General features: G+C 33.2%; 1 protein-coding gene across 4 annotated transcripts in view; it reads right to left on the bottom strand.

Annotated features, from left to right (window-relative positions):
• The window catches only part of PIG-S (phosphatidylinositol glycan anchor biosynthesis class S), a 106120-nt gene extending 101360 nt beyond the window's left edge, over positions 1-4760 (bottom strand). The window contains exons 1-2 of one of the 4 annotated variants that reach the window (XM_076460929.1): positions 4549-4713; positions 1987-2095 (exon numbers count right to left, since the gene is read on the bottom strand). In XM_076460929.1, coding sequence (XP_076317044.1) covers positions 1987-2095; positions 4549-4587 — 148 coding nt within the window. In that variant the 5' untranslated portion in view covers positions 4588-4713. Of the gene's footprint in view, positions 1-1986; positions 2096-4548 lie in introns of all 4 variants that reach the window. The other 3 variants (XM_076460927.1, XM_076460930.1, XM_076460928.1) reach the window with 3 other exon arrangements.
• Positions 4761-16937: the final 12177 nt, after the last annotated feature.

Genomic DNA, 16937 nt, shown 5'->3' with positions numbered 1-16937 from the left:
GTGGAAAAATAAAATGCCCAACCTTTATCAAGGGAATATTTTTCACACCAGAAAATGTTTGTCAATGGGAAGAAAGTGATCCAAAGCCCAACAAAATGGCTAGGAACATTTAGGACATTGGATAAGTAAAGACCATTCATCAGCAAACTAATAACCTAAAGTCTCCTGGTGATCAACCCACCAACACATCCTAGCCCTAAAAGAGATTCATCCACAAATAGATATAAATCCAGACAAGGAGGATGAAGCAGGATAACCACCAACATGCAAGTCTTGTCCAACCACCAAAGGAGATTGTCTACAATAAAAGGAGAAAGTGTTATGGGAGCATCAAAGCAATCCTGAACAATATTCCATTGATCATGGAAAGACCACTAAAGGAATTGCATGTGTGCACAGTCAAAAGGGATTGGTGGTGTCACAGAAGACTACATCCCCAAATGCGATAGAACCTTCTGAACAGAAAGTGACAGTGCATGGCAACTGACAATTACACAGAACAAAGTTGGAGAAGGTTGGGCTTGACTGAGGCAAGTATTCAAATGGACATCCAAATGCACAAAGTATTGGGTAAGATGTAAGAAGTACTTCTTCAATTTAATCAACAAGCCCACAGAAGCAGCTTTAAGAAAGAGTTGATGAGTATGATTGGCTGACTTCTGTTTGGAATGGGCCAGAAGTAGCCAGCAGTCCATGTAAAAATGGAAACACAGTCCCAATGCTTGTAGATGAAGAGCTAAAGATCTCATAACCTGACATAAAACATAAGGATAAGCAGTCAGCCCAAAGGGTAGAGTGCATACTTGGTATACTACCCCTCCATGGACGAATCAAAAGATAGAAACAAGATTGTTCCAAGATAGAAATATGTAGGTAAGCATAACATTCAAATCATATGCCACTTAGGTCAACTCTAGAAAAAAAAAAAGCTTATGAATTGCCACTGTGATCAATATTAAAATCAGTGGAGAAGCAAAAATGGTATTCATTTTATTTCATATTTTCAAACTTTCTGTATCACTGTCCATAGATGATTTCTCTACATATAAATATTAGGGTAAAGCAAAAAAAATATTAGAAAAAAAACCTTTTAGCATTCATTAAGTTGATTCTACACATTATGCAAATGAAATATGAAAAGTTTAAGACATAAAGAAGTAATTTTAGTCTTTTAACACTTACTAAAAGCCTTGCTAAAATTTGTGAAAACACACAGTAAACTCAGAATCATAGTAAATATTATGTATAACAAAAGATATTGGAAGTCATCCAATTTGACCAAGCCTGGGAATAGATGATTAAAGGAAGTAACTGTCCAGCTCTGTTGTTTAAAATTTTTTTCAGATGATTAAGTTTTTGTAACGTCTCAAAAGGAGTTTCATCATTTTCTAGTGTTCGTAATTTGCTATAAGTAATACGCTAATGAACAAGCATTTTTCATATTTTGAAGCTAAATGCAGAAAGAGGTCAGCTGGTACTAACTCATTATTTTATCATTACTGTAAAATACTGACAGTCTATGTTACTTTGTCAACTTTATTTTATATAATTTTTTCTCAAGTTGCAAATGTATTACACATTAATTTATTGTATAGTATATTGGTACATCATGTTAGTAAAAATTAGTCTTAGACTTTACCTACACAATATACACATAAAACATTTTTTATTGAGGACTTTTAGAGATTACTCTTGTCTCACAGCAAACATTAAGCAAGGCCCCTTCACAACAGCAAAAAATAATTTGGTTATCATTCAGTTATATCTGCAGTCTTGAGACTGGTTCATATTCATAAACATTCACATTCTCATGCGATTTTCAGTTTTACTGTCAAAATAGAATATTTCTACTTAGAAATGAGGAACAGGTCTCAGAAGTAACTAACAAGCTGTAATACCCAAAAACTTGTCATTTTGTCTTATTCTTCTGATCGAACACTGAATCACTATAATTGTTCAAGAATATAATCTAACACTTCAACTAACTTATTATCTTTTCTTCACTTATTTGAAGTAGTTTCAACTCATTTGTCATCATCAACTGAGCATCTTTAACAATCTTCTCCATCTTGTGATGATGATTAATGGCCATATTCTGAAAGTATTTCATTCAGACTATGATTAGTTGAAATGTCTAATGTGTGAAGAATATATAAATAGATATTACTTGGAACCCTTACCAGTACAAACTATAGATGAGCAATTAACTCAGGTAACCAGAAGCATTAAAAGAAATTAATCATAATTACTATTAAATTAATTAGTCTTAAAAATAACCAACTATTTGAAATTAGTGTTTCTAATTATTACCATTTTCAATTATTGCATTTTTCCCAGTAACTGAAATATTATCATTATAATTTATTATTTCTGATTAATTCAATTTTTTTTTCTTAATCATTTCACAACACAAGAAAATAACTGAGTAACTGAAACCAGTGTTTCCAACTATTATTTGGTAAAATTATTTCACTAAGCAAGCAACAAAAGTACTGACCAGGTCCACAATTTGATTTAATTGCAACTGCTACCAAATTGTGGAAGAATATTTGTTCCTTTCTCTTTTGAGTTACAGTAAAGCTATGAAAACTTATCTATTCCTGTCCCTCATTTTGCATCACTTACCAGTAGGAAAGCAAGTGATGGGCAGTAACTTCTACTAATTTTTAAACTACTCTTCTACCAACAAATAGGACTGACTATCAGTTATGAAACAGATGTTGAAAATGTTTCTGCTGTGAGGTAAATGCTGAGATGGGTAAATTTCCCAACTATATAACTTCTTTTTTTTTTTTTTAGCAATGCTATATCATGGATGTTAATAATTATGAAATTGCCAATGTAAAAAACTAAGGTTGGAGGGATGATGTTAGTTTCTGGTTACAAAGAAGAGACATCATTATAATTAATGAGTGCATGAAGTATTAAAAGGCTAAACTTTATTGTTGAATTACGTATTTGAGCCTAACTACTTTTCTTCACAAAGTAAAGAGGTGTTATTTAAAAATTAAGTACACAGGTTGCTTATACAAGAGATATATATAATAGGGAAAAATATAAGAAACTGTAAGCAATACCACTGGAAGAGGATATCAGTGAAGAAAACAAGAAACTCTAGAATGTAAACCAAACATCAGGTTATCAAAGCTCATGAACCCTTATGACATAAAGTCTTACCAAGATTCACCCAGGACCAGACGTACCAAAGTTATCAAGTTACTGTTGCATTAGTAGAAAAAGTGCATTATGAAAGCATGGAACCCTGGGGTATTTCAGGTAACCACATGATCATGGGTTGTCTTCAGGTCTGGTAGATTCAAGGTTGTTTAAGAAAAAACTTCATAAGTATTTCAATAAAAAAGGTTGGTTTTAATTATTTTTATTTTATTTAGTGATAAGGTAACCTAAATAGACTTAAAGTTCCATCCTTAAATGCTAAATAACATACTAACATAAAGTATAATCATTTATTTAAAGTTTATTGGTAAACAATTTCACTGATCTTACATAGAAATATATGGCTCTCCATGTCACAGTATTATCATTAAGTGTATCCTATTTGAAAGGCAATAACCATAAATAGTTTGAGATGTATGTTTTATTAGAAGTTTAAAATCTCCATTTTGTATAAACGTATGATGATATCACAGTCCATCAACCTGTTCATTTTCAAAGGATTGTTAAGCTATGTAATAAATTACCTTAAGGTTTTCCAGAAGCTCCAACACAGGAATTGTGTAAACAAGTTTATCCGATTTGTTTTGAATTTCACGCAAAGCTGCACGAGAGCTATTTGCACTGGCCATCCCTAGTTGAGCAGTGTAAGCCTAGAGAGAAGGCAGCTAGTCATCACCACCCACTGCCAACTCTTGGACTACTCTTTAACCAACAAATAATGGGATTTACTGTCACATTATAATGCCCACACAGCTGAAAGGGCAAGCATGTTTGGTACGATGGAGATTCGAACCAACAACCCTCAGATTACAAGTCGAGTGCCTTATCCACCTGGCCATGCCAGGCCCAAAACTGGTTGGATAAAACTTGTAGATGAATATTAAAGTTAGATATAATTATGATAAAGAGTTTCTATATGAAGACTGAAATTTGAAATAGGATTGTGGCAGGAAAGAGAATGGCACTGATGGGCAAAATTGCACTTTGTTATTCGTTAGAAATGAAATAACTTAATGTAACGTATATAATTTTTTGTCATTCTCAAATTAAGGTGGCAATTACGAATTAGTGAATTGCATGTATGATAATTGCCAACACCAAGAAAGATTGCTACATAATTCGAAAACAAAATTTTCGAAAGCCAGAACCGTAAGTTTAAACCATTTTACTTACTTTTATTATGTAAACTAACAATGGGACACTTAAGTTCAAGATACTACGAGCACGACAAAATCATTTGGTAAAATGTACTATACGATCAACTGTATTATTCTACTTGGTGTTTCACAGCTTCGCTCATATTCTCAAACAAACTTTAAAGGATAAGTCTTCTTTGTTGTTACCATTTAGTAATATGCAAATATAGCCTACCTCTAACAGTCGAAGAAGAAGAATCCCCGAGAGTACCATCTAAATTTGTCTGACTTTGCTCGGCATTTTCTTCCTGATTACTCGACATCTTAACTCCAACCTAACACACTGACAGCTATTTTGTACCCCTAGAAACACGGTTTTTTCTTTACAAGGTAAGTATTAAATATACACGGAAAACATGAACAATCAAAACACCAAACACACACACATGAAATGAAAATCAGTATTTAGGACGAACTGTATATATTATATTTTAAAACATATTTTAACTACCTGATCTATAAAATATTATTTTAATACAAACATCATACAATTCACCATTTAGCAAGCTATAGTAATGTCGCATTCATATACATATATTGCATTGCATACATTTAAATTTTCTACGAATGTCTAAATGTATTATAATTTATACGTCATTTATTAAAATATCTAAAAGAATGCACAGCGATTCTTAAAAAACGAAACTTTTCACATATTTTAACCGTTTTTGCATTTTTAAAGCAATACGAAAATGATTAAAAGATGTCAAAGTTTCGTTGCGTGCCACTCAATGTATATATATTTTTAATTTTTTTTAAATTATATCACTAACAACTGAAAATAAAGACCCTTGATCAACTTTAGCTGGGTCCAACATAGATTTTCAGCTGATAAATGAATTATCGGTGCAAATATTATTTGATCTAGATGAAACAAATCGAATCATTTGGTTGAATATTTACCAATTATTTTCAACTTAAAACGTAATGAAAATTTATATTTTTCGTGAAAGCTCCTCTTAATTCTGTGCCCCTTGTGAAACTTGAGAAAATAGCGTGCTTCTTCTTCTAATAATTAGAGAGTTTTCTTGCTTAGTTGTTTTATAGCAGAGTCACAGCGAGCTATCTTCTGTGTCTGGCCCGGCATGAACAGATTGTTAAGGCACTCGACTCGTAATCTGAGGGTTGCAGGTTCGAAGTCCCGTCGCACAAAACATGCTCGCCCTTTCAGCCGTGTGGTCGTTTAAATCAAGAGTCAATCTCACTATTCGTTGGTAAAAGAATAGCCCAAGAACTGTCGATGGGTGATGGTGATTAGCTGCCTTCCCTCTAGCCTTAGAGGAACGGTTAGCGCAGATAGCCCTCGCATAGCTTTGCGCGAAATTCAAACCAAAACAATGTTATATATATATATATATATATACACACACATATTTATATAATCAAAAAATAATAAATTACTATATCAAAATTATAGAAAGCCACTGTAATCTATCTAGTGTTGTAATGGAGGATTCGAATCTGCCCTACTGTAGCTTATAAGTATTCTGTTCATTTGTCTATTTTGAATTGTTGTGCTTTAAATAAAAACTGATTTCATTTCGTGTAACATTGTGGCCGGTCTTTTCTTCAACTTAATGTGTTTTACTTCTATAATACATTTGTTCTAGTTATCTGCAGGCACTATTCTTATCTGTTGAGGTATTAGTGAATCTGAATATACGACATATAGCATCTTTACCATAATACTGTGGTTTATAATTTTGTTGGATAGTCAACAAGTTAACAATAGGTTTTAAGTGTTGCTGGCTGTAAATATGATGCTACTGCCTTACAAAAGGATTTGTGTTAATTAGTGAACATGGCGAATAAATACCAGATGGCTTTTGTTTATAAGTGTAAGGTAATGCATAAGAGGTATCACAATTTGAACGATATATATAATTTTGATTGGAAACCAATTCAATTAAACAATGTCACTTGGTGGTCCTGGTGGAGGTGGAACTTGGAGTTAATACTGTGTTTTCTTAGATATGCTGGAATCTTGGAAGCATATTTAGGTAGAAGTAGTGCCAGTGCAACTACAGCTGCTGGCTTTCTCTTCTCCTGTCTCTTGTTTGGCATGACCACTTCAAAACATTTTAGCATGTCTCAGAATTGGCTTTATTAATTAGGGCTAGATTGATCATATCTCCCACAGTAAAGAAATCCTCACAATCAGCAACTGCCATTCTAGGACTTGTCTTCCTGTGCAGGAGACATAGTTCTTTAGTCTGGTGATTTTTGGCGCTCAACTCGCAATCTGCAGGTTGTGGGTTTGAATCCCCGTCACCAAACATGCTCGCTCTTTCAGCCATAGGGAAGTTACTTTGTTATGGTTAATCTCGCTATTCGTTGGTGAAAGAGTAGCCAAGAGTTGGTGGAGGGTAGTGTTGACCAGCTGCCTTCTCTAAAGTCTGTCACTATTATAATATGAACATCAAGCGTTGTCAGATATTTGACCAGGAAAGTTTATAGATTTACAACATTACAAACCACTTAACTTCAGCGATGGGATAACTCGGCCTATGACGGGCGAAGAAAAAATACAGAGCTATCTAGCTCCCTCCCTGTTAAGTGAACTGTACCTATATCAACTCCAATTAAATCACTCAAAGTAAGCCCTCGATAAAATATCAAGAAAGATCCAGACCGGAAAGAAGACTCAATATATGTTTGTAAAACATTTTTACATCTTTTATCATCCTACTCTTGTAACTATAATTGACTTCGATCTGTATCAGGGAGATTACAAGAATGTGAGTCTTTATCAGTTCTAAAGTATTGCATATTGTTATATTAATCATTTCATGAGATTTGCTCACTTTTATTTTAAAGATCTTCTGGGTTCTTTTCTGTAACCATAATATTGATTTTGAGGATGATGGCGTTGGGCTAAATTCGAATTGACGTAGATTTACAGCTTGTTACTGTCCAAAACATAGCTATTTATGGTTTTCTCCTCCTAGTCACAACGTTAATGACTTTCTTCTTCGAAATGTTGTGTTCTTTAGCTCCACATTGTTTAATCATTTCGTTACATGTTTGGTGGATTTTGTTTGTTTGTTTGTAAATTTCGCTCAAAGCTACTTAAGGGATAGGGCTATCTACGCTAGCCGTCCCTAGTTTTGTGGTGTAAGAATAGAGGGAAGGCACCCACCGCCAACTCTTGGGCTACTCTTTTACCAACAAATAGTGGGATTGATCGTCACATTGTCAAATATTTTAAAGAAAAACATTTTATTTTATCTCTTATTTTACCCATCAAATCGAAATCTTTGTACGTGTTTAATAGGTTTGACCGAGGTCGTGACCTTGGCCCGGCATGGCCAAGCGTGTTAAGGCGTGCGACTCGTAATCTGAGGGTCGCGAATTCGCATCCCCATCACACCAAACATGTTGGCCCTCCCAGCCGTGGGGGCGTTATAATTTGACGGTCAATTCGTTGGTAAAAGAGTAGCCCAAGAGTTGGCGGTGGGTGGTGATGACTAGCTGCCTTCCCTCTAGTCTTACACTGCTAAATTAGGGACGGCTAGCACAGATAGCCCTCGAGTAGCTTTGTGCGAAATTCAAAACAAACAAACAAACAAAAACAAAACTATATCGTAACCATCATTAAATATTAGAAAGAAAAATATGCTATACTTTTTCTTTCTTGAATGACTACAAATTATAAGTCAAAAATACAAGTATTTATTCTAAACAGATTAAGTATCATAACATTGTACATTTATATACATGTATTATATTTACCTTTTAGCCATTGCTGTCTAAGAAAGAGGATACTACACAATCACATTTCAGTTATGATACACTATTACTAGTTACGAATACAATTTGAAACTTAATTTTTCTTAAAACATAGAAAATTATACAAAAGAGTGAAACAAACAATTATCTTTTCTTGTTATGACCGTTATACTCATATGTTGGTAAGTCTGAAGATGTTTCGCAGGTAGAGGATTTGAAACGGAATAAGATTTTTTTATGTTTTATATGGCCCGGCATAACCAGGTGGTTAAGGCATTTGACTTGTAATCCGAGGGTCGCGGGTTCGAATACCCGTTACACCAAACATGCTCACCCTTTCAGCCGTGGGGCGTTATAATTTGACGGTCAATTCGTTGGTGAAAGAGTAGTCCAAGAGTTGGCGGTGGGTGGTGATTACTAGCTGCCTTTCCTCTAATCTTACACTGGTAAATTAGGGACGGCTAGTGCAGATAGCCCTCGTGTAGCTTTGTGCGAAATTCAAAACAAACCAAACCAATATTATATACCGTGTTTCTCCGATAATAAGACCTACCCATAAAATAAGACCTAGTGTGATTTTTGGGGATAGTTTTAATATAAGCCCTACCCTTAAAATAAGACCTAGTTAAGAGTGGCAGGAAGAGAAAAGAAATAAAAAAATTAATTTATTAATTAGTTTAATAGTTAGTTAATTAGTTTGTTTAAGTATTAATCAGTTAGTTTAATAGTTTAATAATAGTTTATTTTAAATGGTTAGTTTAATAGTTTTACTTTGTAACTTCATTTTTTTAATATATCAAAATAAGAAATCCCCCGAAAATAAGCCCTAGTGTCATATTTTGGAGTGAAAATTAATATAAGCCCTGTCTTATTTTCGGTGAAACACGGTATATATATATATACATATTTGGATAACCAAAAAATAATAAATTACTATATCAAAACTATAGAAATTCATTGTATTTATCTAGTATTGTAGCGGAGCTGTCCATGGGAGAGAAAAAGAAATTTCAAACAGGCTAAAAGGCTCAACTTATTTGCACGAAGATTTTTCTCAAAAGTAAAAAAAAAAAAAAAAAGTAAAACATGGCAGTTATTTTTATATAAAATCTAAAAAGCCCTGTAGAGACTTAGGAGACAACCAGGGGAATTCAAAAACGGTGGATTCTCTTCGTTCTACATGTGGTGTTATGGTTAAGCTGATACGTGAAAGTATTTTGGTCTAAAGTGTTAAATATAACCTGGTTGTTGTGTGTACGATTAATTTGTTAGACATAAGTTGAAAATGGCTTAACTAAAGTGTGTATCATCACAGAGCGTTATGAAAAGTTGCGAGGCTCAAAATTATATCGCTATGTTGGTTTGGTGAGTCTTATCAGTAGTGATGGTGCTTGAATGGAGAGTGAGGCATTGATGAAAAACACGCCATTTCGAAGGAATATGTGCATTGTAATTAAAAAGCGATTGATCGAGGATTGAGAAATAAGTTACAAATGATTTTTTGTTTAATATTTCAATTCAGTTTATCTGTTTAAACAGATTACTTGAATAGATGACAGCTAAACTCTACTTAAATTTTAAAGTTTTGGATTTTAACAATTCTTACTTTTAAGCATACAATGAGACGGACCTTTTCAGGCCTGAGTGGAAATCTTGGTATGAGGGAAACGGGAATACCCCGAGAAAACCCACTTCAAAGGACAGAGCGCCGAATAAAATTGTCCTGGCAATGCCCGGATAAAATTGTGGGAGAAAAATTATGAATTAATATTAATGGATAAATGCTATAAGTTAGAAGAGACTGGGCGGTCGTAGAATCTAAGTGAAGCCCGGTGAGTGTAGGTTAATGTCGATATCGGGCGCTGGACGACTGGAGCTAAATAAGCGCAGAAGGATCTGCATGGTCAGATGGTTAAGGCGGTCGACTCGTTATAAGAGTAGCAGTTTCGAATTTCCTTTACATCAATCCTCCTCGCCCTCTCAGCCGTAGGGACGTTATAATGTGACAGTCAATCCCACTATTCGTTGGTAAAAGAATAGCCCAAGAGTTGGCAGTAGGTAGTGATGACTAGCTACCTTCAGCTCTAGTCTTACACGATGAAATTAGGGACGGCTAGCGCAGATAATCCTAGTGTAGCTTTGCGCGAAATTCAAAAACCAAACCGAATATAATGTCTTTGAAAAAGTTAATGCAGCTTTAAAAATATATAGAAGGGGTAGCAAAGGTAACTTCTAAGTAGACAAAGTATATTTGGCAACACACAGCTGAACTGGGTCACTCGACCATACTTAAATGAAGTATCTTTCATTTACATTTTATCAAATGTATAAAAATCATTGGAGTTCTGTAATTTTCGTATATGAAACTCACTTCTCACCATAGACTAATATAATATCTTTAGTTTATGTAAATACAATTTCAGACAATCATATTTATTAAAACATTTGTTGGAAAAAAAACTTCAAAAATACATTATGAACTCCAAACTTTAAAAATTTATCAAGGGTAGAGATCATTTTAATAAGAATAACTTGAGTAAATATACCATTTTCCTTCAAACATATTTTCAGATGAAATCGCCTCAGAAAACAGTTTACCGTAAACTCATACAACAAAGATGTTTCTGGATTTTAGAGAAAGTCAGATATTTAAATAGATATATACCAATAAAATACGATGAAACGAGCATGTAATATTTGATAAGACTAGTATTTGAAGCTGATTATGAAATTTCAACTTAAAAGGTGTCCAGGAAGATGGTATTCATTAACAATATTTTAAGTGTCACAGGGAAAAAAGATAGTTTGGCGGAACGAGCTGCTGGTAAAATTGCTGAACTTTAAAATAGAATACACAGAGTGGAGAACTGGTAAAATTACTTTATCAGCTTTATGAAAGACCTGTTTATAGAGTTTTAAATTCCATAGATAAAAATATGAATTTTATCATATATGACACTATGCTACCTGTAGAATATACAGCCACGATGTTAAACCGACTGTAACAACATCATCAACCCTCTCATTCACAAGCCATGGAACCTCTTAAAATTAAAATGGAATCGCCAATTCACGAAAATTTAGATAACATCGACTTTGTATCTTTAAAATATAAAAATAAAGCTGAAATACTATTAAATTTAATACACTCAGGAGAAAATGTAAAATGTGATGATTGATGAAAAGTAGTGATTAATAGAAGATCCGGCTTAATTAGTAACAAACTTGATTTGATCACTGATGTATTATGGAAATGAAAGAATTTTAACCATACTGAACAGAAAAAAAATTAAATATCCCACAGGAAGTTTTTGAAAATGTAGACATATAGAAGTATGTGATTCATGAAGATTACACTTTTAAAAGATCCAAACGAACTGTACCAAAATAGATTGTAACGAATTTACCGTTGTACAATTTATTTTAGTGTCCAGGTTTGTGTTTGTATAGTTTTCTTTTTTTTTGCAAGTGACGTGTATTGTTGGCTATGTATTGCACAAGTCCCGCCTGTTCTTGAAATTTGTAAAACGTTCTTGAGTGTAAAAATCAACAATACTTATTTATCTCTCTCTCTCTCTCTCGGTGTTTGAGTATATGTTTATACCCTGGAGGGTCAGGTTCTCCTTGACCACTTCCTTCTCCCCGTATCTATGTTGGTCTTACAATAGTAGGATTTAGACTGAATATTATTTTGGTTCTTTTCAGGGCAATGTCCATGTATTTTGGTACATATATAGTTGTTATTTTGCCCTAACAGCAGAATGTCAAGTTTGTTGGTGGCACTTTTTAAATATTTTTTTTTAAATTAATTTATATTATTTTTATTTATTTGTTTTTATGTTTATGTTTAAATTACAACTTGACTGGGGAGAGATGTTTAGGACTAACTTCATCATGTATACTTATTTATGAAAACACGCTACATCATTTTTGAAAATTCTAGAAACTCCTGTGATTGGTATGTAAAAACCGACTCGCCGAGTTAGTGTGTTATAGACCTAGGAAGCTATAATTGTGATTAACGATAATTAATCAGAAAACTACAGAATTTGACCAGGAACGTTATAGATTTCGAATGTTACAAGCTGTTCAACTTCAGTAAATTACTTCGGACATTATTGTTTCTATAAGGACATTAAATATCTTCTTTAAGAAGTGAACCTCTAGCCGGTATAAGGCTACTCAAGAAAGACGTTAGCTTAAGCTAAGCCAATCCCTAAGATGCCACTAGTCAAGCCTGCTCTCTTTCTCTACTTTGCGTCCCGGATTAAAACTTTTTCTAAATGTTTTTAGTGTCAGTATTAATCCAGACCAAACCTACTTCAAGTAATTAGGTATCTATCATGCTCACCATATAACACCATTAGTTTTTCCTATTAGAAGCAAATCTTAATTCTGCAAGTGGAGCTGAAGAGAAACTAAAGTTTGTGAGCACTCTTGATGGGGCTTGCGAGATATAAAACCCAAACCCAAGATAAATAAATGTATGTCGAGAGATGCTATTTGAACAATGGAAGTTATAATAACATTTCATTTCTGTCGTTTGTGACATCTCGAGATTACCTTACTATCACGACCCAGTTTCTTTATGAAACATATCGTGATTACCAGATGGGAACTAGGTTACCATACTTTGCAGTTAGCCATTAACAACAAGTTCATGTGTTGAGACGTGTTAAGCAACCTATTTCATTCGCTTATACCATTTCTGAAAAAAAGAAGCACCAGCCATAGAGAAATAAGCAATTAAATTTGGTATAAATTTAGCATCAGATATTACACAAGGAAAACTTTGTGTTGTTGGAAGGAAACAATGTGCAAAAGAAGGAGTTCAAAACTTGACCCGATATGTCAAACAAATTGTTATACTTATTAAAAAAATAAACGCAAAGACTCCGTATTCAGAATCACTAAAATCAAGAGAGAGGGAACATCAAGCCCTGATATCTTTGTCAAGTAATTATTTCCCTTCTATCCCATGAAAGCTCCAGTCATTGTACAACTTCAGAACTAGACGTAATCTCTCTCTCATACAAAAACAGTTATTGAAGAATGACAGTGGGCAAAATATTATGCTTTATCACTGATGATAACTGGTAGTAGGACCATCAAATTTTCTACATCAGAATCAGGAAATTAATACAAATATGCAGCACAATCATATCTAATAGGAAGACAAAGATTGCCAAATATGATAAGACAGACATAGAAAAAGATAAGGATTAGTATGCACTTGAAACAAAACAAATATCATGAAAATATTTTTCATATTTAATTATGATATAGAACAGTGTTTTCCAAACTTTTCCAGCCAGGAACCTGTTAATTTTTGTAATTTGTCATGAGGCTCGGCCTCCTCAAACACCTAATTACATAACCCGCTAAGACATGGCTAAGTGTTAACATCAAGCTAGAAGCGATAGTTCGATCAATACATCATCGATTATAAAATATACAGGTGTTTTATAGTACTACTGTACAAAAAGAAATAAAATAAATTATACTTCATTGTTATTTAATCTTTACATTAACTGTATATTTATTAATGCTTTTTTTAAAGAAATAACTTACCTAATGAGAAGGGTGATGCTATTTACAACACACAGAAACTTCAAATTAGGAGGAAAAGAAGTCAGTTTGATCGTTAAATCTGGCTCGACATCTAATATGTTCCTGTAGTGGTTTTTAAGAAAACTAATGTTAATAAGCCTGATTCAAATTTATAAGAGCATAATAAATCTCACTGATTTTTCTGATAAATTTGGATACTCAACACGACAACTCAACCAAAAATTAATTAACGAGACTTGACTAAAACGGTCTTTCAATGAAGTGTCACAAAATAATTCAATAATAGAATCAATTTCTGATTCACTGAGTTGTAATCCTTCCTCATTTTCCGTGTCAACAATAAAAGGATTCCTGATCCACATTTTACTGCTGTCAGTTCGAGGAAAATATTCCTTCAAACATGATTGATTGATGATGAAATTTCATATGAAATATTACTTTCTTCATCTTGGTTTTGTAATTCTGTTTAAGTAGAAGAAGATTTACAATTTCCCTTCTCAACTCGATGTATCCATAAGTTAATTTTGTATAGCTGCTTCTATCTTTTCCTGGACTTCAAAAATATTTATGTTATCGCATTGTAAATTTAGATTTAACGCATTTAAGACAACATAAATGTCACAGAAATAGGCCATCTTATTTAACCGGTGCAAATTATGAAACATATTTCTAAATTCACATATTGCATCCTTTGCTGATGGGGAATGCTACTCCAAAAACAAGATAAGTATATTCTTCATTTCGATGAATATTTTAAAAACATTTCCTTTTGATAATCAGTGAACTTCACAATGTAATAGGAGATGCTCGTGTTTACTTCCTAATTCTTTGCACAAAGGAATAAAGATTTTGGAGTTCAACGAACTAGATTTTATACAGTTTATGAATTTAACACATTTTTAGCACAGTTGAATTAAAAAACAAGGGCAGTTTCTTCACAGCTAACGAATGCTATAATGTCCATTCACAGATGCCGCTACTTGGATTTTCTGGAAAACTCCTGTTTGGAAACCTTTTATTGAGCAAGCACCATTGGTACTCAATCCAACACATTTTCTTTTTCATTGAATACCACTCTGAATTACAAAATTATTAAATTAGAAGTTTCTTTGTTCTTGTTGGAAGTAGTTTACAAAACAATAAATCTTCATAAATTGTGTTCTTATAATCATTGGAAGATTTTGTAAAAAGTGTGTCAAATTATTTGTTTGGAAAAACTATTTAATTTTTCTTCTTTGTGAAAAAAAAAAATGTTGGCTTACTCAAATATTCTAGATGTCTGGTATTCAACTGATCTACCAGTTTCAATAGTTTCATTCTCTCATTTGATAATTTTGAACAACAAAGAACACGTAGTGGTAAGTTATTATTGCTACCAGCACTTATAAAACCATGCTTCAAATATTCCTCACAATATTGTCGAGTCTAATGGGTCTTTGTTTTCTTTTCTTTGCTACCAAGCTGCATATCACTTAAACACTAGAACTAGGCTGCATTTGCGCATCACTTGAGGTTTTCTTGTATGATGCATGTTCCTTCAGCCATCTATCCATGAGGGGGAGGGGGGTTCCTAAAAATGAACAACTTAAATTTTTTTAGTTAGTATAAACTAAGTCACAAACAATTCTCTCTGTTTTCAGAACAAACTGACGCTTCCAGCACCGGCCACCAGCAACTTGTCTGGTGCTACCAGACGTAAGACTCAGATCTTGCATGCCTATCAATTTACATTAACAGAGTAAAAATAATTAACTTATTTGGAACAAAATTTTTAACACTTTGGTGTCGAAGAACCGGTTAACTTGAATGAACAAATGGTCCTTTCATGTGAGACTAATTCCCTTCTTTGATCTTACTTGCAGACAGGGGAAGATCAGTTTGGACTCAGCAAGAAACGTGTCTAGCTAGTATGTGGTTTAAAATTACGGCATTTCACAAGAATCTCAACGTTATTAACAATGTAAAACTTAATATTATGATATCTAAATTGCATAAAGTGAGAACACTTTAATTCCTGAGGGACTGATTGTGTGAAGGGAACTGTCAACTTGTGAATTCTAGAGTTTCGTAACGTTAAGTACAAACTTTTACTTTTGCTTCCTGTTATATTAGATTAGTTGAAATACTAAGAAATTCGAATTAGATGAAGTGAAAATTTAAATTATAATGTATTTGAAAATATTAATTTTATTAGAATATATTTATACTGGTTAGTTTAATTACACTTTTTTGGTATACGACAAGGGCTTGGAAAAAGTATAAAAATGACAGTTTGTAGTGAAAGGGTTAAAATTAATATAAATTTTTTTTAATGTTCTACTTAGCGGCAATGTTTTTCACGGACCGGCACATGGTCGCGCACCAAACTTTGGGAAACTCTGATATAAAATACAATTACTCAGTCTAATGCATTTAACATCCTCCTAGTAGCACAGCGGTGTGTCTGTAAACTTACAATGTTAGAAATTGGGCTTCGATACTCGTGGTGGGTAAACCACTAACAGCCCATCCTGTAGCTTTGTGCTTAATTCCAAACAAAGCATCTAACATTTATTATAGAGAAAATCAGATAGCTCTTGAATGAATTAATTATTTTAAACAAAATCAATGAGATTTAAATTTTTAAAATCATGAACATACCTAATATATTGTTTTTATCCAGTTGAGTCAGGTCAGTCCTAAGATATAATTAAATATTGTTATCATAATACACATGTATGAGTAGATTGATTAGGGTAATCGATTTTATAATTCCAGCAATTCTTATTTCTAAGTTTTTAAAGACAGGAACATATGCTCAGTATAAACTTTGGATAACAGTTTTTCAAGGTTATCATTTTTAACATGATAGTAAACGTACTCAATACATAAACTAAGAGATCAGGTAAAGGATTCCAAGAGACAGGGTATTAAAGGGCTTCGTTTTCCATACTATACTTATTTACATAAACTGTACCACTAGAGAGACAAAGAAGTTTATATCACACTTAAGTGATCAGATCAAAGACCGCTAGGTACTGGTTATTAAGAAAAAATTCCAACACAAGCTAATCTACCAAGTCAAAGATCTCAAGATTCAAGCAATTGGAAGGACAGTGTAAAGAGCATGGCATTCTCTGAACTGATCGTTTAGCTTAAGTGTTTTTGAAGTTCCCTTGAAAATACTAAATACTATTCAATTAATGTTATTAATTGAATACCTCGAGGCCTTTGTACTGACCGTTTGACTTAAATGTCATATAATTTTCCAAGAAAATATTAAAT

The sequence above is a fragment of the Tachypleus tridentatus genome, chromosome 10 (genome assembly GCF_004210375.1).
Source record: "Tachypleus tridentatus isolate NWPU-2018 chromosome 10, ASM421037v1, whole genome shotgun sequence".
Classification (NCBI taxonomy): domain Eukaryota; kingdom Metazoa; phylum Arthropoda; class Merostomata; order Xiphosura; family Limulidae; genus Tachypleus; species Tachypleus tridentatus.
Note: the sequence above shows the minus strand (reverse complement) of the source record. Positions and strands in the feature narration are given on the sequence as shown.